Source organism: Asterias amurensis, chromosome 3 (genome assembly GCF_032118995.1).
Source record: "Asterias amurensis chromosome 3, ASM3211899v1".
In the NCBI taxonomy this organism is placed as follows: Eukaryota; Metazoa; Echinodermata; class Asteroidea; order Forcipulatida; family Asteriidae; genus Asterias; species Asterias amurensis.
The window spans coordinates 22,190,453-22,213,298 of NC_092650.1; the positions used below are offsets into that span (position 1 = coordinate 22,190,453).

A 22,846-nucleotide genomic window follows, 5' to 3' on the forward strand; every position below is an offset into this window, starting at 1 on the left:
AAAATGAGGCGGATCTTTGGATCATAGATTATTAGGCCGTGTCCGAAACGGTGACTTCGGCTACAGCTACGGCCAGATCGTGCGCGTCTGCCTATTCTTCAACACTGGTAGACGCGCTGATCTAGACGTAGCTGTAGCCGAAGTCGTCCTTTCAGACACTGCCTAAGTCCTTACTATGTTATTGTTAGCTCTTTGCATGGGGGTAGAATGTCTACCTCCATGCGCTATGATTGGATAGCCTGACTGGATAGCACTCGGATGCTTGTGAATAATGACAGAGAGTGGCTGGCCTCTAGACGAAGTCAATCCCCTTACATTTGCAAGTTTCACCTAGATTCATATGCAGACGACCGCAAGTGCAGCTGCCTAACGTCACCTAGGGCCAATGAACCCAATGAACTGGTTTTAAAAAGCAAGTACCAGTCTTTTCCCATGCGGATAAAGACAGGGGACCAGTCTAGCCCTATATAGGACTCTTCCTCTGTGCACAGATACAGTAGTACAATACGAAAGTGTAAGGCCGCCAGGGCTAGGGACCAGTCTAACCATTGGATGTCGCTCTATGTGCTTACTTAAAACATGTGGGAAAAGTGCCCGAATTGGGCACATGGCACAACGCATGCTTATAAATCACACAACAAATTATGGGTTACCAGACAGGAAACGATTATTTAGCCAAAATACCAAATTACATTCTGGTATTCGTGGTTGGTATTTTGCTTATTAAATTCTGCAAAGCACGAAATCCTTATGCAATTTTGTTCTGTTTAAATGGAAGGTATACAAAATACGTCTGCACCCCTCTTAAAATTAGTGGCCAAATAAAACAAAAACATTTGGTTCGAACAACAACTTTCGATAATAGAATCAGTTTGGGGAAATTTTTTACATAAAAGTAAGGTGGTTATGTACAAATATATAGGTTTTCTGCTCTCAAATGTGAATCTGAGAAGCATAACTGTCAGTATCGTTTTCCGATTGTGTATTCCTAATAGGGATTTTCTTTTTACATGGACACATTCGCTTCAGATTTTCGGCAATAAAAAAACGCGCCTTTTTGAAAATTCATTTTGCACATGTACATGTATATAAATGCATCTCCATTTATTAAAAGGAATCAAACAATCCAAAACGGTAAAAAAAAAAAGAGTTATACTTTGCCTTTAAGTGACTCCTGACATTGAGTCATAGGCCCAATTGCATAGCTCTGTTCTAGCAGGAAATGTGTGCTATGGTGTATTCACATGGCAAGACAATTATTAGGCGGCCATATTGCGCGTTCACAGTGGGTGCGTTCGTTTAGCTTCCCTGTGTCCCCGGTGTGTGGAGATTTTTTTTTCTAGGACGAACGTGGGTAATTATTTGCCCACGTTCGTCCTTGAAAAAAACCCGGCCACATACCGGGGTCGACCCAGGGAAGCTAAACGAACGCACCCATTGTATTTGCAATGTGACGTCATTCATTTCCGTGCAGTAAGCACCGGAAGGTTGGCATGACTTTTCGTGCACTTTACGGTAAACATCGCTATGAAATGGAAAATGCAAAGTAAGCACAGAATCTGCCGTCAAAGCAGCTCTATAAAATTGGGTCATGGGCCCAATTTCATGAAGCTGCTAAGCACATTGCTAAGCATGAAAATTATTCCTTGTTAAAAACAGGATTACCAACCAAATTTCCACGTGATTTTCAGGATAAGCAAACAACAGCTGATGAATACCCGAACAAGCAATATGCAACAAATATAAATTTGGTTGGCAATCCTGTTTTTTTATCAAGGAAGACATTTCATGCTAAGCAATTTTTTTGGTGCTTAGCAGCTCTATAAAACTGGGCCCTGACCATCAACGGCCATATCCGTTGCCATAGCCGTATGATCGAAGCTACTTGTGTGGAATGCAACAAGAGCAACGAGAATACACGTGAGCAGCGATACGTTAAATTGCAGATTGGGTCAGAAAAGAATCAACATGCATGCATGTTGAAAGTTCAAACCAAATTATCGATGAATATGGCTCCTTCATTGTACGCTATTTATAGGTCTGGTATATTATTAGAATTTGTTTTAATTAAATAGCAGCCTTTTGGAGCTCGCTACGCATGCTGGTACAGATCGATCTGAGTTTGGCCTTTATAATTCATTGGTTTCTGTATCCATGGTTACGGTAAACAAATCCAACTGCTCTACCCCCGTGATCTATCTATCTATCTTTCAATAACATCCCTCCATCCAAGAGATGTGTGTACTTGGGTGCAAATATGGTTGGTCACGGGAACAGATGTAAACAAATTCAACTGCTTTGCTTTTCTATCTTCCAATAGTTGCACATTCCTCCATCTGGAGAAATATTGTCTTAGAAATATTATACTTTTGTGCAACTGTGATTAGTCACAGGAGCAATATTAATATCAAATTTTTTTTGCTGCAAACTGAAATCAAGATGCAAGTAAAATGTGAAGTAGACTATCGGAGAGCCAGTGGATTCGATTCAATTCAATTCAAAATGAGTTGGTTCCATTCTCCTTTTGGAATAGTATAATTAAAGAATTTATCAGCACATAGAACGGTAACCAGGTCAAAAAAGGCACACACAAGAGTAAGCACAATTTATATATTGTTTTCAAGCATCGGATTCGCTATATAGCTGAGTATACCTGCGGTTGACAACTGACAAAGTGGTTTCATTTTTACAAATTTTCTTTTAATTACACACATATACGATAGCCCTCGTAAAGTAAATGGGTTAAGATCACGAGCTTGCCGCCGCCACCCCCCCCCCGAACCCCAAGCTTCCCAAAATAGGTTTGTGTAACCAGTAGCATTACAAACACTCTTTCTGCACACATTCCATCTTTGTGTCGTCAATAGTAAAACGGTGGCGGTAAAAAAAACCGCTCCGTCATGCTTCGAATAACGGAGAAGGATCTCATTAATATCTTATAAGATAACAATAAGATGTTTCATAACAGTATTGACAATTCTTTGTTTACCCCCTTTTTTCCAATATGACATCCGACGCTGACTTCATGCGTTGTACCAGACTACTTTGTTCAAACCATGGAGGAATCCGTAATTCTTCAAATAACGGAGTAGGATCTCATTAATATCTTATAAGATAACAATAAGATGTTACGTAACAGTATTGACACTTCTTGGTTTACCCCCCCCCCCCCCCCATTTCCAATAATATGACATCCGCCGCTGACTGCAATGCGTTGTACCAGAATACTTTGTTCAAACCCAACAACCCGTGTATACAGGGTAACGCGTACGCTAGCAACAGGGTCATGTCAGCCCTAACCGCAGACAAAAGAACCAACTTCTACAATTGAGCGCTTTCATTTCGTTGCTTGAGCTTTCACCTGACATCGCTGGATAGAAGGCACAGGAACGGTGTCGGTAAAAGAATGTATCAACAGTACCCGTTCCACTTGATGTAAAGTTGTTTAAAATGGCTTCCTGGTATTTATGTACCTCATAAATAAATTGGACTGATGGACTGATCTGATGGACTCTTCATGATCATACTTGGTGTTTACACCACCACACAGAAGTCGCTGATATTTTAGAAATAGAATCGTTAAGGCAAACTGGTGGTCGCTACTACTACGACTAGTACCAGGCAATAATGGCGCTACTACTACTGCACAAGTTAATCAGTGCATGGATGATATTAATGGTTCTACTACCATGGACAACATTTGGGTTCAATTTCTCCGTTGGCGAAACTGAAGAGGTTAGTGTGACATTCAAAGACACAGTTCAATTCAACATGACTGTATTTTCTTCGGACCAGACAGGGTTTTTTAAGTTAGAGAGTGCCGATATTGATGTGATCGTGCTTACGGATGCAGTGGATGTTACGATCGTTGAAAATACAACTTTTCCGTTCACGATGACGATCAGCCTCCATGGACAATTTGTTGGACGGAGTAAACTTAAGATTGTCCACAGCTCGGTGGAGGTTTCCTCGGTGGTTGTTAACGTCCACACCCCATTTAAGGAGCTTGGAACAGTCGCTACTATCATTCTCGCCTCCTGGCTCGTTATCTCCTACGTGGTGATGGCGGCTAAAGTCGAGCCCAAGGTACTTCTGGAGAAGATAAAGCCACCTTGGGCACTTCTCCTCGGTATGATGTGTCAATTCATCCTGATGCCCCCTGTCGCCTACGCACTGTGCAAGGTGTTCGATTTGAGGGGTGCTGCGGCAGTCGGGCTGGTCCTAGTTGGGACCTGCCCCGGTGGGTTCTTCAGCAACATCGAGATCCTTCTGCTGGACTGCGACATCGTCCTCAGTCTCGCCATGACCACCTTCTCCACCTTTATCTCGGTAGGAATGATGCCCCTAAATCTCTTCATCTACGCTCAGCCGTTCATCGAAGAGGACGGTCGCCTTCAGACACCCTTCCAGGAACTCTTGATCCAGCTTGCCGGTCTTGTTCTACCCCTCGTCGTCGGCGTCCCGTTCTTTTACAAGTTCCCTAAAATCCGAGAATATTGCTTAAAACTCGTCAAGCCGTTTACGTTCATCCTGATGGTTTTGGGAGTAGTACTGTACATTCCGGCACAGTACTATGTCTTCTTCGGAGACTGGAAAGTTTGGGTGACCTCTTCTATAATCACCCTTATCGGTGCCTTCTTTGGGATGGGGGTAGCCCGTATAGCTAACTTTGACTATGTTGCATCAATCACAATCGCAATTGAGACTGGTTGTCAAAATACTCTCCTCGCTGTATCCGTTGCTAAACTTTTCTACGTAGCTCCTGAATCAGACGTTGTGGCTATTATACCACTTCTAATCGCCATCTTATCGGGCCTCGAAGGTTTCGTTGTAGTTTTTCTCTACTATCTATACCTTTATGTCAAAAGGAAACCGAAAGTTGCGCCCGTGGAATCCGTGGAGTCGCCGGAGGGGGACAAACCTTCCGCGGTCGGCAGCACGCCGGACGCTGAACTCAATACGCTGGAGGCAAAGGACAACAAAGGTTTTACCGATGAGGAAAATTCAAAATCTCAGCATTTTGTTGAGGATGAAAAGAAGCAAGACATTCAAGAAGACAAGACGAAAAAACGAACATCGCGAAAAAATAAAAAGGCTAAAAACCCCAAGGGGTATGTTATATATGGGGATACATAAGAAAGTAAATGTAAACAATGGTACAAACCGACCCCGTTGTATGAAGGGTTAGGGAATGTTGTGGCTTGAGCAATATCATACACAAGAAGTGACTAAATTATGTATATTTATATTTTAATAAAAAGCAAAAATCGGTAAAACCGTAAAAAAAATGCTGTTTTTTTATACATAAGTATCGGGCTGCAATTTAATGTGTGCATTTAAAAAAGTCTTTCGGCCAACCAACCAAAGTGCCTGTATACATGCAATTTAAGCACGGATGTATATAATATAATGTAACTTTATTAAATGATATTTACTTTGGTTTTTACCCATATGCACAGATGTGTGTTAACACTGTATACTCTGTATTTTCAAATCACAGGCATTATTGACACAAATCACAGACAGTATTACTCGCTTTTTCCCTAAAGCGCCATATAATGAAGTACTGAGTTTACATTGCAAAATACACATCGTTGGGCACCGGTAAAACTAAAATAGATATTCTTCATCCCCGATGCAATCTTCGATTTGTTAAATTTAATGAGTTAAAATCTTTGGTTTTAACCTATACAGATGAAGACAGTGTGATGGTCTACTTGAAGACAATGTGATGGTCGAAACGTAGACTATTTTTTTAAATAGTAATTTCGAGTGTTAGTAACATCAGTATTAAAGTATATATCTGGTTAGTATTACGTCCCTGAGCGCTATTGTGTTTCTCAACATGTTGTACATTATCAACAGCTGCAGTGCTTCTAATCTTTTTTATTTTTATTGTTTTATTGTTATGACCAAAGGTAAACTTTCCGTTTAAAGGCACTGGACGCGTTTGGTAATTGCTAACGTCCAGTTTTCTCACTTGGTGTGTTCAAACATTATGCATAACAAACCTGTGAAAATTTGTACTCGATAATTGGTCATCAAAGTTGCAAGAGCAAACATTTGTGAGCTTTCAGATGCATAATAAAAAAACTTCAGCTGAAGTATTTTTTGAGACAGAAAATACATCTTTATCAAAAACTACGTTACTTCAGAAGGGGCCGATCCTCACAATATTTTATACTACCAACATTTCTCCATTTCTCGTTACAAAGTAAGTTTTATGCTTTATTTTAAGTAATTACCAACAACTTTCATTGCCTTCGTTAACCTTTAGCCAATGGACCGCCCACCCACCTAAAGCGATAGCCTTCATAAACACGTAGGAGGAAACCTCGTGTTTTTACCTTAACATAAAACTGGATAGTCATTAGTCAAGTCATTGACAATTTTTTATAGATCATTATTAATTCCCCCTCATAGTTGACTTGTAATGTAAACATTAACGACGATGACATAATTTGCCTCTTTACCCAACACAAAATGCTCATTGTGTAACCGAGAATGAAATCGTCTTTCATCAAGATGATATTAGTAATAGTCAACAACGAATCCTTAGCAATTAGATCAGTAAATGCATTGTTCCCGTGTAATAAAAGCAATCACAATAAAAATGACTGGTAGCCGTTAACGGGAGGCACCTATTGTTCCTAATGGACTACCACTTCTAAACCTTTTAAAACCATGGTTACCTTTTGAAGTTGAACCATGATTCTTATTTACAAGCAGTGGACACTATTGGTAATAACTCAAAATAGTTATTAGCATAAAACCTTACTTAGTAACAAGTAATAGGGAGCTGTTGATAGTATAACACATTGTGAGAAACGGCTCCCTCTGAAGTAACGTATAGTTTTCGAGAGAAATAAGTAATTTTCCACGAATTTGATTTCGAGACCTCATAATAAGATGTTGATGTCTCGAAATCAAGCATCTGAAAGCACACAACTTCGTTTGACAAAGGGTGTTTTTTCTTTCATTTTCATCTCGCAACTTCGACGACCAATTGAGCTCAAGTTTTCACAGGTTTGTTAGTTTATGCATACGTTGCGATACACCAAGTGAGAATGAGAAGACTTGTCTTTGACAATTACCAATAGTGTCCAGTGTCTTTAAAGAGAGGCACCCGGGACTCATCACTTCTAAATCTATTAAAACCATGGTTACCTTTTGAAATTGAACAAGGATTCTAGTTATTTAATGCAACAATCGTGAAAATCTCTTCAGCTATTAAATCGGGTGGTGCAGATTAGAGGTTAAAGCAGATTTTGGAAAATATTGTGATAGCAAGGCTAAAAATGGATAACTATCCAATTTCTTTGTAATATAGGTCCTATAGAGTTGAGAGTGGTACACATCTTTAATAATATAAAACCACTATAATCTAGATGTACATGTACTTACAAAATGTATGAACCTCCGTCCTTCGAAAGTTATATTAAAAACACAGGTCCGTTTGACTGTGCAGTGTCGCGCGTATATTATTATAAAATTCGGTATACCAACCTGTAGCCGATCTCACGATCCGCTTAAAGGAACACGTTGCCTTGGATCGGACGAGTTGGTCAAAACAAAAGCGTTTGTAACCGTTTTTTATATACTGCATATGGTTGGACAGATGTATTAAAAGTAGAATACAATGATCCACACAAGTTTGCCTCGAAATTGCGTGGTTTTCCTTCTACTGTGCGAACTAACACAGTCGGCCATTTATGGGAGTCAAAGTCTTGACCCCCATAAATGGCCGACGTGTTAGTCGACGAGGTAAAAAGAAAACCACGCAATTTTGAGGCATGTTTGTGTGGATCATTGTATTCTACTTTTACAACATCTTTCTACCCATATGCATTTTATAAAAAACGGTTACAAACGCTTTTCAAAGACCAACTCGACCGATCCAAGGCAACGTGTTCCTTTAAGAATTAATCCCATCTCGAGTTTGGACGAATAACTCGCAATGTGTCCTTGCTTGAGGTTTGATTAATCCTACATAAGGAAGAGCTTGGTGAAATCATGGAGGAATCCTCCATGGTGAAATCGAGGGCTGGTCTTACAAGAGTTTTACCTGCGCCTGCGAAACTGTTTATTCATTAATCAATCACCATATTCACTCAAGTTAGCAATGAATATGAAAGTAAAACAAAGTTTAAAAAACCACAAAAAGGGGTTACTTGTATACAATTAAGATTGTTTTTGAAAATAGCATAATCTGTTGAAAACTTCTTACCAACCGAAACGACCCTGGAGGGTATAACAAACAAGTTAACGGGATATCATTTCAAATTCAGGAAAGTATTTAGTCTTTTGAGAAAGACTCTGCTACAAGGTTAAAACTGCGGTTCACAAATTCAGAAGTGATTTGCAAATGGGATTCGTTTGCTCATTTTCCAAAACGCGCGAGACGACTCATTTTTGCACGGTCCAATATGCAAATAAAATTGTGGACATTTTTTGTTTTGTTAAAAGTAGAGAGTAGTGTGCTAAGATATTAAAATGAAGTTTACATCAGACTTAGAGTGAAAATGATGTGAGCTTCACGATTACATAATACAATCCATGTATTATTTGTAAGCGAGTATGAGGCTGAATATTTCTAAACATTTAATTATTTGATAGGTCTCTACCCTTTGTAAAAAGTATATTAAGTAAGATTTGCGGTGACACTATGTATATAAAATCTATTTTTACCTGGCCTAGTTAAAGCTCTGAGAAGAAGATCCGGTTTCTACCCGACGTATATATATGTATTCTTCTTCGGAAGACAGCACAAACCGGATCTTTTCAGAGCCACCACTACTAAAAAAAAAGATTTTTGTTTCTGTTTTCATAGCATAGTGTTACTGCATGCCTTATTTACTTAGTACTCCACAACGCACAAGCTTTGATTTATTATAGTCATTCCAACTAGTGAAACAGCTATACATAATTATATAGTTGGTACACTCTAAAAACTAAAGAGTTGAATTCTACACTTGCATGAGTTCGGTGAGTGACTACACTAACTTTGAAAGTGTTGGATCCAGCGTTTTGTTTGTGAAATCTAGCGTTTTAAATTTTTGATACAAGGCAAAAGGGTTAACTCAACAATTTAAGTGTTATTTCAACATTTCAAAAAAAAAAAAAAAATCAATTGAGTTGTTGACTGGCACTTTGTTAACAGATTACTTTAAATTGCTGGATTTAACATATAAAATGCTGGATTCAACACTGTTAAAGTGTGGTCACTCACCGAACTCATGCACGTGTTGGATTCAACTCTTTAGTTTTTTAGAGTGTACAAAACCTACTCCAATGTAGATATAAAGATAGCCTACACTGCAAAGTGTGCGCATAGTTTGAAGCCGACTACCAGCCATTTCAGAAGACTGCTTGCATTTTTGTAAAACTGTTATAATAATCAGGGTACCAGTTATGCTTTCATCTACTTATTGCGTGGTGTTTAAAACACACTTTCACAGTGACTGAATAAAATAATATTGTTTTCTTGATACCGAATCACGTTTTGTTACTGTGTGAATTTTATGATTATGGACGTGAGAGATTGTCTTTTCCAGCATTATCAATAATAATATCCACCCCTTGTGGGACATTGCGGAGTTCCTGTGACGGACAGATCACCTATATAAAAACAAACAGACAAAACAAAGAAACAAACAAAACAAAAACAAACGAACAAGACACAGACAATTAATCAAAACAAACACACCAACAAACAAACAAACAAACATCCCAACCCTACGAACAAACAAGCCTGCTTTCAGGGACCAACTAGTTAAGATATTGATCTTACATTTGGTGTAATTGTCAAAGACCACTATGCATACTCTTTTGTCCTACTGTTTCCAAATCATTGTGCGTAAAATAACAACTCTGTCAGAACTTTGGAAGAAAACAATAAAAGAGCAAACACACTTGTTGCACAAATGTTTGTGCTTTCAGATGCCTTGGAGTGGGCGCTCTATTCAATATATTTAGCTCTTACTTCAGAGGGAGCCGTTTCTCACAATGTTTTATACTAACATGCTTGTTATCAAGTAAGTTTTTACGATAACAGTTACATGTATTTTGAGTAATTTAACAATAGTGCCCACTGCCTTGAAAACAACTATTTGGTTCCTGCAAATGTTCTATGAATTAACGGAACAGAAACACCGCATACTGCATAACTCTGCAACCTTGTAGTAAGTCAGTAACGATTGTGTGAAGAAGACAAAGAACCGGATTAAATCGACGGAGAAAGGTCTGTTCTGTGGAATCACGCACGGACAGGTCATGAAAGGACTTCGTGTGTGTGTGTATTACACGCCTCGCTCGGCCACGACTTCATACAACATTTAAACCCCAACCTTGACAATTCTGGTAATAATTAAACGACTCCATACAACCATAATAGTTTCATATAAATGAATCCATTTCAATAGGAACATTTAATACTGTCAAAAAAGTAAATTATACACCATTCTAAAATTATAATACAAACAGACATTGCCAAGAACAAAATGCACATAGGATCAAATGCTTTTCTAATTAAAGGAATTAAATCATTTCAAATAGATTTTACAAAAATATTAAAAATACCATTTGGTTTGAAATATTAATACTAATTATTGATACTATCATAATTGTGAAATAAATTAAGCTCCCCACCCCTATCCTAAAAAAAAGGAGAACAAAAAAATAAATCAAGATTGTCAGTGCAAATGTATCTTACCAAAAAATAAAACAAACTTCAAACCGGAAGTTCCGTACACCTTTTCCCCGACACAGAAACTCCAACATTTTGTCCTCAACAATTATTATTTTCTTTAAACTGCAGCAATATCATTGTTTAGATTCATAGACATTGGACAATATTGGTAATTACTCAAAATGATTGTTAGTAAGCATTAAACCTCATTTGGAAACGAACAGTGGAGAGCTGTTGACAGTAAAACACATTGTGAGAAACGCAAACATCTGAAGAAACGTAGTGTTTGAGATGGAATTTATCACCCAAATAATAAATTACTTCAGCTGAAACCTTATATTAAAGGCAGTGGACACTATTGCTAACTGTCAAAGGCTAGCCTTTACAGTTGGCGTATCTCAACATATGCATAGAATAACAAACCTGTGAAAATTTGAGCTCAATCGGTCATCGACGTTGCGAGATAATAATGAAAGAAAAATAACCCTTGTCACATGAAATTGTGTGCGTTTAGATGGTTGATTTCGAGACCTCAAGTTCTAAATCTGAGGTCTCGAAATCAAATTCGTGGAAATTACTTCTTTCTCGAAAACTATGGTACTTCAGAGGGAACCATTTCTCACAATGTTTTATACCATCAACCTCTCCCCATTACTCGTTACCAAGTGAGGTTTTATGCCAATAATTATTTTGAGTAACTACCAATAGTGTCCACTGCCTTTAATTTTCCACGAATTTGATTTCGAGACCTCAGATTTAGTTTTTTTTTCTTTTCTTTCATTCTTATCTCGCAACTTCGACGACCGATTGAGCTAAAAACTTCACAGGTTTGTTACTGTTTGCATATGTTGAGATACATCAAATGAGAAGAAGGGTCTTAGACATTTATCAATAGTGTCCAATGTCTGTTGTATCTAAAAGCACACAAACTAATGCAACGTCGGTGTTTTTTTTTCTTTTATTGTTCTGCTGCAACATAAATTATTATATGCAGTGTGTTGGGATACACCAAGTAAGAATACTGTTTTTGTTTTGTTTTTTGTTTTTGTTTTTACAATTACCAAACATGTCCAGTGCCTTTAAACATTTTCAGTTCATAGAATCAGTATTGTCCCTTTCCCTATATAAACAAGACTTCCCGGGTTAAAATAAACCCAAACTCCTCTGCTTTTCACAGGAGGCCTGTTCCTTACAGCCAGGATTGGCCAGGTTTAATCGATTAAATTTCTATTTGCAAAACAAAAACATTATCGACGAATTGTTTCGTTATTTAAACAGCCTGTAAACACATGGCGACACCGCAACACAAATCTGAGTGACAATTGACATTATTAGCCTTTTTGAGATCTATGATGGACACTACAGAAGCGTATACTGATCGAAACGTCGAGTTGAAACCAACGGTTCTTATCAGAACCACCTCAACTCATTTAGAGATTATCATTACATGGTGTTACCGCAAACCTTTTCATATTCGTATTTCCACCACGCAAAGTTTTAAATCCTACTTAATATTTAACTGTTTTGGCAGATATAAGCTAAAGTAAGTGCAGCAGAATAATTATAATTTCCTTCACGGCGAGCACCAACACCGAAAAGAAAATTGTTTTAGAGCTACATTTGAGCAAAAGCAGGACACCAGTCATTGATGGTACACGTGGGATGGTATATTAACGGGCAACCTTATTCTAGATTTAAGGACACTGGACACTATGTGTATTAATTTGTCAAAGACCATTCTTCTCACTTGATGTATCTCAACATATGCATAAAATAACAAACTTGTGAAAATTTTAGCTGAATGGTCGTTGAAGTTGCAAGATAACTATGAAAGACAAATCTATAATTTAAATAAATTATAAAAGAAAGTTGCAATAATAGCAATCTTTGTCAACCAATCCACAGATCAGGGCCCAATATCATAGCGGTGCTTAAGCAAAAAGTAGCTAAGCACAACAAAATTATGCTTACCAGAATAAGGTTACGAACCACACTACCATGTCGTTTGTACAATTGGTTACTGGTATCCTACTTATTTTTGCTAAGCATATTTTATCAAGCATTATGTTTTGCTAAAGCAGCTCTTGGAAATTTGAGCAGCTCTTTGGAACTAGTTCTTTTAAAGTGCATTTCACAATAATAATAATAATATCAAAGTCTTATACAGCGCACATATCTACCAAACAAGGTACTCAAGGCGCTGAGTATATACAAACTTTCAGAAAGGTTTTTGCAGTGATAAATTCTAAGACCCATTTATGTAGCACCTTATAAAGGTTTACAAGGTGCTCTGGCACATACAGCAGCCACAGCCAGGAACACTGGGGTGAAACCCTTCTCTTTTTAATAAAGTGCACTGTTTTTTTTTACATGCATAACACAACACGTGGGACCAACGGCTTTACGTCCCCACCGAAGGACGAAGCAACGGCCAAGTGTCTGGCTTAGGGACACAAGTGTCACGGCTGGGGATTCGAACACACACTCTCCTGATCAGAAACACCCGAATTTGAATTTGGTGCTCTTAACCGCTCGGCCACGGCACTTCCAATAGCATCTCAATGCAATTTACATTGAAATTGGGCCCAGACCAGCCATCAAAATATTGCAATACATGGTCTTTTAAAGGCAGTGGACACTATTGGTAATTACTCAAAATAATTATTAGCATAAAACCTTTTTTGGTGACGAGTAATGGGGAGAGGTTGATGGTATAAAACATTGTGAGAAACGGCTCCCTCTGAAGTGCCATAGTTTTCAAAAAGAAGTAATTTTCCACAAATTTGATTTTGAGACCTCAGATTTAATGTAGAACTTGAGGTATCCAAATCAACCATATAAACGCATACAACTTCGTGTGACAAGGGCGTTTTCTTCTTTCATAATTATCTCGCAACTTTGATGGCCGATTGAGCTCAAATTTTCACAGGTTAGTTATTTTATGCTTATGTTGAGATACATCAACCATGGAGGAAGGAATAGAAGGAGCTCGAACAACCCGCAAAACCGCAGAGTAACAAAAGAATACCCTGACAATGCCCCCGTCTAACCAGTGGAAAAAGATAGGACCCCTCCAGCTGGAAGGCCGATTAACGAGCAGGATTAGATTTCTTTGTACAGAACGTGCGGTACCGCCGCTCTGCACCGTTGCCTTTGTGTAAAGTTGAATCATTGGAGACCAGAATTGTGAATAATACACGTTTTCATTTACCGTTTGTGGTGTTTCACTGAAACATCATGGCATATTTTTTCATTTTTTTGTGACTTTCCGGTCACTAGCGGTGGTTCAAAATTTTTGGTATAAGCACACGAGGGTGGTTGGTATTCAATTGTGTTTTTCGATTTGGTGAGCACAAGTGTACACAATTTTTATCAGGTCTCAAAAAAGTTGTTTTTCTGTATTATATCCATACGACATACGACACCATGGTTGAGTGAAGAACCAAGTGCGCACGCGCAAACTCACATACGCCAGTTAGCCCATTGTCTGTATAAGGTATGTGGGTGATTACGAGGTGTTGTTAAACGACCGCGGTACCGCACGTTCGACTTTTGATGTCCCTTCGTTCGAGCTCCTTCTATTCCTTCCTCCATGCATCAACTGTGAAGGCTAGTCTTTGACAATTACCAAAAGTGTCCACTGCCTTTAAACACAGTAAGAGCTAATGATTATTTACCATATTACTTTAAAACATAAACAATCTGTAAAATAAAGAAATTTTCCCACCACAAAATTACACAAAGTTTTGGTTTTTAACTTTTTTTGTCCTGATCAATGTTTGGATATAGACCAAAAAGAAAACAAGAATTAACAGAGATGAATTGCCAGGTAAATAAATTAATATACATTACTCATGTTGTCATTGAACCATAAATGGTGTAAAATAAATTCCTCCAAAACCGTTATTCTTTCTAGACGGGAATTTACATTATTGGTAAATGTTGTATTTTTCAAGAAAAAGTGGGCTTGCCAGGTAGGATGTAGTATGAAACATCTTTTCACCAAGGCAGTGGACACTTTTGGTAATTACTCAAAATAATTATTAGCATAAAACCTTACTTGGTAACAAATGATGGGGAGAGGTTGATAGTATAAAACATTGTGAGAAACGGCTCCCTCTGAAGGAACGTAGTTTTTGAGAAAGAAGTAATTTTCCCAAATTTGATTTCGAGACCTCAAGTTTAGAATTTGAGGTCAAGTGAGAAGACTGGTCTTTGACAATTACCAATAGTGTCTGCTGTCTTTAAAATTATTTGACTGTTGAGATCAACGAGGTCTAAGGGTGATGATTTTAAGCTGTCAGACATGAAAATACCTTATCGTATTAAAGGCATGGACACTATTGGTAATTACACAAAAGAATTGTTAGCATAAAAACTTAAAACATTGTGAGAAAAAGGTTCCCTCTAAGGTATCATATTCATAGTGTGTGAGAAAGAAGTAATTTCTCACTTAAAAACACCCTTGTCACATGAAGTTGTGCGCTTTCAGGTGCTTGATTTCGATACCTCAAATTCTAAATTATGAGGTCTCGAGATCAAATTCGTGGAAAATTACTTCTTTCTCGAAAACTACATTAATTCAGAGGGAGCCATTTCTCACAGCGTTTAATACATTGCTCGTTACCACGAAAGGTTTTATGCTAATAATTATTTTGAGTAATTACCAATAGTGTCCACTGCCTTTAAGATGTCTGCTAGAAACAGCCTTGTATTTATTTACACAGTGTTATACATACTCGTGATCATTAAACGGCATGTTCACAGGATATTGCTTCTCTCCCATTCGCTGAACCCACTTCTTGATTTCCGACACCACAAACACCGAAGAGGTTAATGTGACTAGAAGAATTAAATCTGTGAATAAAAAATATATATATAAAATACGTCAAAAATAAGGGGTGGATTTCACAAAGAGTTAAGACTTGTCTTATTATGAGTTAAGATGAGCAACTCGTCCTAACTTAGAATTAGCCTTAAGGTTTTAATATCTCCTAGGAATAGTCATAAGTTAATAAATAGAACCCTGTTTCAGACAATTTAAGTTTACTTTGCATTTATAATTTGCACTTTAAGTAGTTTTGGGTGGTAAGCAGATGATACAACGTTCTCTTTTCTCAATATTTAGTATGATATAACTTTTTATTTTAACCAAAATAACAACCAGACAATTAAGAACAATGGACTTGACAAGAAAACAGGCCGTAAAAAGTTTACAAGTAGGCATAATATTACTTAAAGCCATTGGACACTTTCGGTAAACAGTATTGTCCAAGGCCCACACTTCGTGTACCACAACTTATATATAAAATAACAAACCTGTGAAAATTTAGGCTCAGTCGGTCATCGGAGTCGGGAGAAAATAACGGGAAAACGCACCCTTGTTTCCCCACGTTTCGCCGAGTCATGACATGTGTTTAATCCGTAATTTTCGCTATCGAGATTTGATATTGTTTTAATGTTTTTTCAAAAAGTAAAGCATTTCATGGAATAATATTTCAAGATAAGTCTTTCACCATTACCTTCTGTAAACCCTGTAAATTATTTGTAAATCTGTTTTTTTCTGTTTATTTCTTTTTCTGTACCGAAAGTGTATAATGGCTTTAAGGTTAAATAACCATATAAACAAAGAAACGAAAAGAACTATGTAAATTGTCCATTAGAAGCAGAAGGTAGGAAACTCTGCATTAACTCAATTCAATTCAATATGACGTTTAATCACACAACATAACTTAGTTAAAATTTATAAGGCGGTAATCCATAGTCTTTTCGGAAAATAATACGAAATGAGAACTTATCAGAAATAGAAAACAAACTAAATGGAAAGCACATATTTTAAGTATACAACATAAATAAAGAATAGGGTAGATGGCCTTAGCTTTCGATCCAATCCGGACCTTCTTCAGATAATAATATAAATAATATATTGTTAAAGCAAATCATAAATCATAACTAGGAATGATCTACGTATGTACAAGATGAGGCTGTGAAAGTAACCCCAGGCTTGTACAAAAGAGCCTTTATACAGACACACAAACAAACTGCGAATCTCGAAACAAGGACAAGACGGACAAGACAAACAATGACATCACAAAATGCGGACGATGTCAAAATAAAGTTTCCATAATCAGGAGTTCTTTAAATGATAACATTGATAAGGTAGGAAAGATCCTAGTAAATCACTCATGGTATCAGGCATACCACCATAATCAGAGTCCAACAGTTTGGGCGCTGAGTAACACTATAGGGTTGGGGTTTGAGTGAGGTAGACCCCTAGTAAATCACTCATGGTATCAGGCATACCACCATAATCAGAGTCCAACAGTTTGGGCGTTAAGTAACACTATAGGGTTAGGGTTAGAGTGAGGTAGACCCCTAGTAAATCACTCATGGTATCAGGCATACCACCATAATCAGAGTCCAACAGTTTGGGTGTTGAGTAACACTATAGGGTTGGGGTTAGAGTGAGGTAGACCCCTAGTAAATCACTCATGGTATCAGGCATACCACCATAATCAGAGTCCAACAGTTTGGGCGTTAAGTAACACTATAGGGTTAGGGTTAGAGTGAGGTAGACCCCTAGTAAATCACTCATGGTATCAGGCATACCACCATAATCAGAGTCCAACAGTTTGGGTGTTAAGTAACACTATAGGGTTGGGGTTAGAGTGAGGTACACCCCTAGTAAATCACTCATGGTATCAGGCATACCACCATAATCAGAGTCCAACAGTTTGGGTGTTAAGTAACACTATAGGGTTAGGGTTAGAGTGAGGTAGACCCCTAGTAAATCACTCTTAGTATCAGGCATACCACCATAATCAGAGTCGTCCAACAGTTTGGGTGCTGAGTAACACTATAGGGTTAGGGTTTGAGTGAGGTAGACCCCTAGTAAATCACTCATGGTATCAGGCATACCACCATAATCAGAGTCCAACAGTTTGGGTGTTGAGTAACACTATAGGGTTGGGGTTAGAGTGAGGTAGACCCCTAGTAAATCACTCATGGTATCAGGCATACCACCATAATCAGAGTCCAACAGTTTGGGCGTTAAGTAACACTATAGGGTTAGGGTTAGAGTGAGGTAGACCCCTAGTAAATCACTCATGGTATCAGGCATACCACCATAATCAGAGTCCAACAGTTTGGGTGTTAAGTAACACTATAGGGTTGGGGTTAGAGTGAGGTACACCCCTAGTAAATCACTCATGGTATCAGGCATACCACCATAATCAGAGTCCAACAGTTTGGGTGTTGAGTAACACTATAGGGTTAGGGTTAAGGCCCGGTCCCACTGCAGCGATAACGAGAACGATAACGATAACGACGCAAAGATAACGTTATCGCTGCAGTGGGACCGGGCCTTAAGAGTGAGGTAGACTCCTAGAAAATCACACAATGGCATTTGGGTTTCATTTAAGCTCTCGACTTCTTATTATCAATACAAACAAATAGCCACATCAGTGCAAAAAAGTTGTATCTACTAAAGAAAAAGGAATTACATTACACAATATCCCATGTGCACAACAACCCAAAGGCGCCGAGATACAACATACAACTATGTTTTGGACCCAATTTGGGGATTGGATAGGGAGTACTCTTAATATTAACATTCCCTTAGACAATGAGGCTATCCTTTTTGGTATTACAAAAAAATCTTGGAGTGCTCTTAATCTGATCCTTCTTTTGTGTCGTTTCTATATCTATACAATGAAAATGAGTGAGAATAACCCTCCCTTGCACTATTTAAACTGGATTTAAAGCTTTATTATACTTTGGATAAATACATCTCCATCACCAATGATTCCACTGTTTATTTCCACAAAAAATGGGACTCTTTCATACTATTGGTTCAAGGTTAACATCGTATTTTGTATTTTGTTTATTTCTTTGCTGTTAATGTTGAGTATTTTCACCGTGTTTGTAATATGAGGAGTGGTCTTAAGTGTGAATAAAGAAACTTCCTCTGTGGAAAAAAAAGAGAAAAAAAAAGAAAAAAGAGATACAACATGTTTGCATGGAGAGTCGACGAGCGAGATATGACATTGGTTTACAATGAAGATCTGACATTGAAGCTCAGACACGTGAACAACAAAAAGAGGTGAAACAAATAATGATGGACAGCAATATACCAACCTCATAACAATACACCCACCAATAGTATGCGTTGAACTCAATATTGATCAGTACAAAATCCATATTTCCATGGCTGAACTGGGCACAGCTATAAATTTCCATGTGCTGTTGCTGTTGTTTATTTTTAAAGTTATTTTTGATCATGGTTTTTTTGGAAGAGTAAATAAATTTCATTTCATTTCATTTTTCAAATTTTGTTGTGAAGCTACTAACCTATTATCTTTGCGTCCCCCACATACAAAAATCCTCCTTTTTAATCCGCCTAAAGCCCCTTCCACAGTGTGATACACTGTAGTCAAACATTGCAACACTCTATAACCACACAGCAAGGGAACCCAGTTAAAAGAACACGTTGCCTTGGATCGGTCTTTGAAAAGCGTTCTGTAACCGTTTGTTGTAAAATGTATATGGTTAGAAAGATATTGTAAAAGTAGAATACAATGATCTACACAAATATGCCTCGAAATTGCGTGGTTTTCTTTTTACCCTGTCGGCTAACACGGTCGGCCATTTATGGGAGTCAAAATTTTGACTCCCATAAATGGCCGACCGTGATAGTTCGCGACGTAAAAGGAAAACCGTGCAATTTTGAATGATACTTGTGTGGATCATTATATTCTACTTTTAAAACCTCTTTCTAACTATATGCATTTCATAACAAACGGTTTAAAACGCTTTTAATAGACCAACCCGTCCGATCCAAGGCAACGTGTTCCTTTAAAAAGATATTGTGTCAATAGGGCTTTATTCACAATTGCTTTTTCTTCCCATCCTTGATCTCGTCCTTTGTGTTTTCAACTATTTGTGGTCAAACCAGCTCTCCCCAGCCCCCCCCAACCTGTTGTCTCCTTATTCATCGTTGACCATGGCCCCCTTGTATATATTTGCTTCCTTTCTCTCTAATAAATTTCCACTCCACTGCGTCTGTTACACATGAACATTGCTGGTTTTAGTATTTTATGTTGTCATTTAGCCTTTGAGACAGAATCTGCTAGGGTAAAAATTTTAGGTTATAATTATTTTTTGTTTGTCAATTAACCTTCGAGGAGAATTGTGATTGAGTCAAAATACAAGACTATATTTATATAAAAAAAAAACCTGAAATATAATCAGTGAGATTTCAGTTTAAAATTAAGCACTTTTCATTATCACTTATTGTTGGATTCCCGTTGTCTTAAATTAACCACAAGAAACAGATTATAATTTCCATTTATTGGTTCAAGATTTCAACAAGCAAACCGATACAAGAAGTGGACATAGTTTGACATTTAAAATCTTATGATTGGTAGTTCAAGTTGTAAACCAATATGCATTGCTGAAATGGTACAGCAACAGAGCAAGGCAAGCACAACAGTTGCATTCAGACGTTGCCATGGTAACGTTCTTGTTTACCCCCCCTCCTTCAAATCAACCATACTGTGGCTTGAAAGGGAAACGAGTCTGACCTCTTTACAGAATCCGTGTTCATTATTACTGGTTGCACATAAGGAACTTGACAATCATTACAAAAATGGAAATGGTGTCAAGGTTTTTTTCTTTTGTGATCAGGAATAATTGAGATTTAAAGGCAGTGGACACTATTGGTAATTGTCAAAGACCAAGTCTTCTCAGTTGGTGTATCTCAACATACGCATGAAATTGATTGGTCGTCGGAATTGCGAGATAACTCTGAAAGAAAAAACACCCTTGTCACACGAAGTTGTGAGCCTTCAGATGTTTGATTTTCGAGACCTCAAATTCTAAACTTGAGGTCTCGAAATCAAATTCATAGAAATTACTTCTTTCTTAAAAACTACGTCACTTCAGAGGGAGCCGTTTCTCACAATGTTTTATACTATCAACCTCTCCACATTACTAATTACCAAGTAAGGTTTATGCTAATAATTATTTTGAGTATTTACCAATAGTGTCCACTGCCTTTAAAAGCAAAGGGATAGTACCATTATAACCATACCGCTAGGGTGCTGTAAGATAAAATGTTGACACTTTAATTTTGAACCAATGGGTCTACTCTGGTCTTGATTTTGGTTTGCTTTTGGAGGGGAGTGGGGGAGGGGGCGTGGAGGGGTTGGTTTGCTTTTTGAGTTTTCATCAGCAGTTTATTGTTGCTGATATGTTTGCAATCAATGATAACATTATCATATCTTGCTGATGTGTCAACAACTTGCTGCAAAAATATCTAAATTTTTAAAATCTTTGACCTTCGAAAAACACAATAGCAAAATGCACATATGTTTTATTACAAATCAACAAATCTTTTGTTTGTGCAAATAATTATCCACATGAAACCATGAACACAAGGTTGTATTGGTAACTACTGGTGGGGTTGGGGGGGCTTTTATATATATCATAACATCTGGATTGATTTACAGCTGAGCTAGAAGGTCAGATTGATTGTTTGCTTCAATGCACTATAAAAAATATAAAAAATAACAAAATTAACATCTACTAAATAATTTACGTACCGGTGAGACAACAATTATTTTAGCATGTAAAATGAATTTTCGTGATATGTTTCACTCAAAAGCTACAGCACCTCAGCAAATGATACTTTAAGGGACACCTTCTAATATAATTTTCTTTAAACTGTGTAAGTTTAAAGTAAATCTGTGGACATTGTGTTTTGTACTACAAAAAGTACCCAACTCCTTTAAAGGAACACGTTGCCTTGGATCGGACGAGTTGATCAAAACAAAAGCGTTTGTAACCGTTTTTTATAACATGCATATGGTTGGAAAGATGTTTAAAAAGTAGAATACAATGATCCACACAAGTTTGCCTCGAAATTGCGTGGTTTTCCTTCTACTGTGCGAACTAACATGGTCGGCCATTTATGGGAGTCAAAATTTTGACCCCCATAAATGGCCGACGTGTTAGTCGACAAGGTAAAAGGAAAACCACTTAATTTCGAGGCATGTTTGTGTGGATCATTGTATTCTACTTTTACAACATCTTTCTACCCATATGCATTTTATAACCAACGGTCACAAAACGCTTTTCAAAGACCAACTCGACCGATCCAAGGCAACGTGTTCCTTTAAAAATAAGAAAAGAAAAAAACATTTGCGAGAAAAATATTTTAATGTTTGTTCTGTATCGAATATGACCATCTGCTTTACTTAGGGTAAATTTACAAAGATAAAAAAACATAATCCGGCGAGGAAATGAAAGAAAATATGCTGGAATATAACTCGAGACTTACCGTAACATGTTAAAGCTTCGGTTTGAAATATCCTTTGTAAGGGTGGAAAATATATGACGGCCAGCTGCCCCATGATTGAACCCACCACGGCATATAAAAACATACGATTTGTGAAGAGACCTATCGTGAATATCGACTTTGTCTGTGGATTGATCAAAAAAATTAAACAAAATAATACAAAATTACAACAATTTTGGCAGTCTCAGCAAATAAAGGGAAGGTACACGTTTGATAATCGTCAAAGACAAGTCTTCTCACTTGGTGTATCCAAACATAAGCATAAAATAACAAGCCTGTGAAAATTTGAGCTAAATTGGTCATCGAAGTGGCGAAAAAAAGTGATGAGAGAAAAAACACACTTGTTGGATGAATTTGTGTGCTTTCAGATAGAAATAAAAGACTTCTAAAATAAGTCTTTTATTAGTTTAGTGAGAAATTACCTCTTTCTACAAATCTATGCTACATCAGAGGGAGCCGTTTCTCACAATGTTTTATACTATCAACAGCTCTCCAGTGCTCGTTACCAAGTCAGTTTTTAAGTTAATATTTGTTTTGAGTAATTACCAAACGTGTACCTTCCCTTTAAAGGAACATCACGAATTGGTTTTGCTGACACAACAGTTGCTGGCAGTGTAAGTACTTTATGTAATCCACCAGTTATATATAACCTGACAAACCTGTAAGTTTGAGATCGATTGGCCATCTGGGTCCCGAGAAAACAGTTGAAAACCGATTCACATTTTTGCACGACATCGATGCAAAATGAAAAAATTAATAAAGACTCCCTGAGTGATAAACTCCAAGCACGAAATAAGATTATT

At 37.5% G+C, this 22,846-nt stretch overlaps 2 protein-coding genes across 2 annotated transcripts in view; one reads left to right on the top strand and one right to left on the bottom strand.

Moving 5' to 3' along the window:
* The first annotated feature begins 3,289 nt into the window (after positions 1 to 3,289).
* Positions 3,290 to 7,657, top strand: LOC139935308 (ileal sodium/bile acid cotransporter-like). Its single transcript, XM_071929834.1, has one exon. It carries the CDS (start codon positions 3,628 to 3,630, stop codon positions 5,134 to 5,136), a length of 1,509 nt encoding a protein of 502 aa, XP_071785935.1. The 5' UTR covers positions 3,290 to 3,627; the 3' UTR covers positions 5,137 to 7,657.
* Positions 7,658 to 12,166: 4,509 nt separating this feature from the next.
* Positions 12,167 to 22,846, bottom strand: part of LOC139935204 (calcium-transporting ATPase type 2C member 1-like) — a 46,913-nt gene continuing 36,233 nt past the window's right edge. The window contains exons 22-23 of the mRNA XM_071929687.1: positions 22,026 to 22,167; positions 12,167 to 15,544 (exon numbers count right to left, since the gene is read on the bottom strand). Coding sequence (XP_071785788.1) covers positions 15,417 to 15,544; positions 22,026 to 22,167 — 270 coding nt within the window. The 3' untranslated portion in view covers positions 12,167 to 15,416. The remainder of the gene's footprint in view (positions 15,545 to 22,025; positions 22,168 to 22,846) is intronic.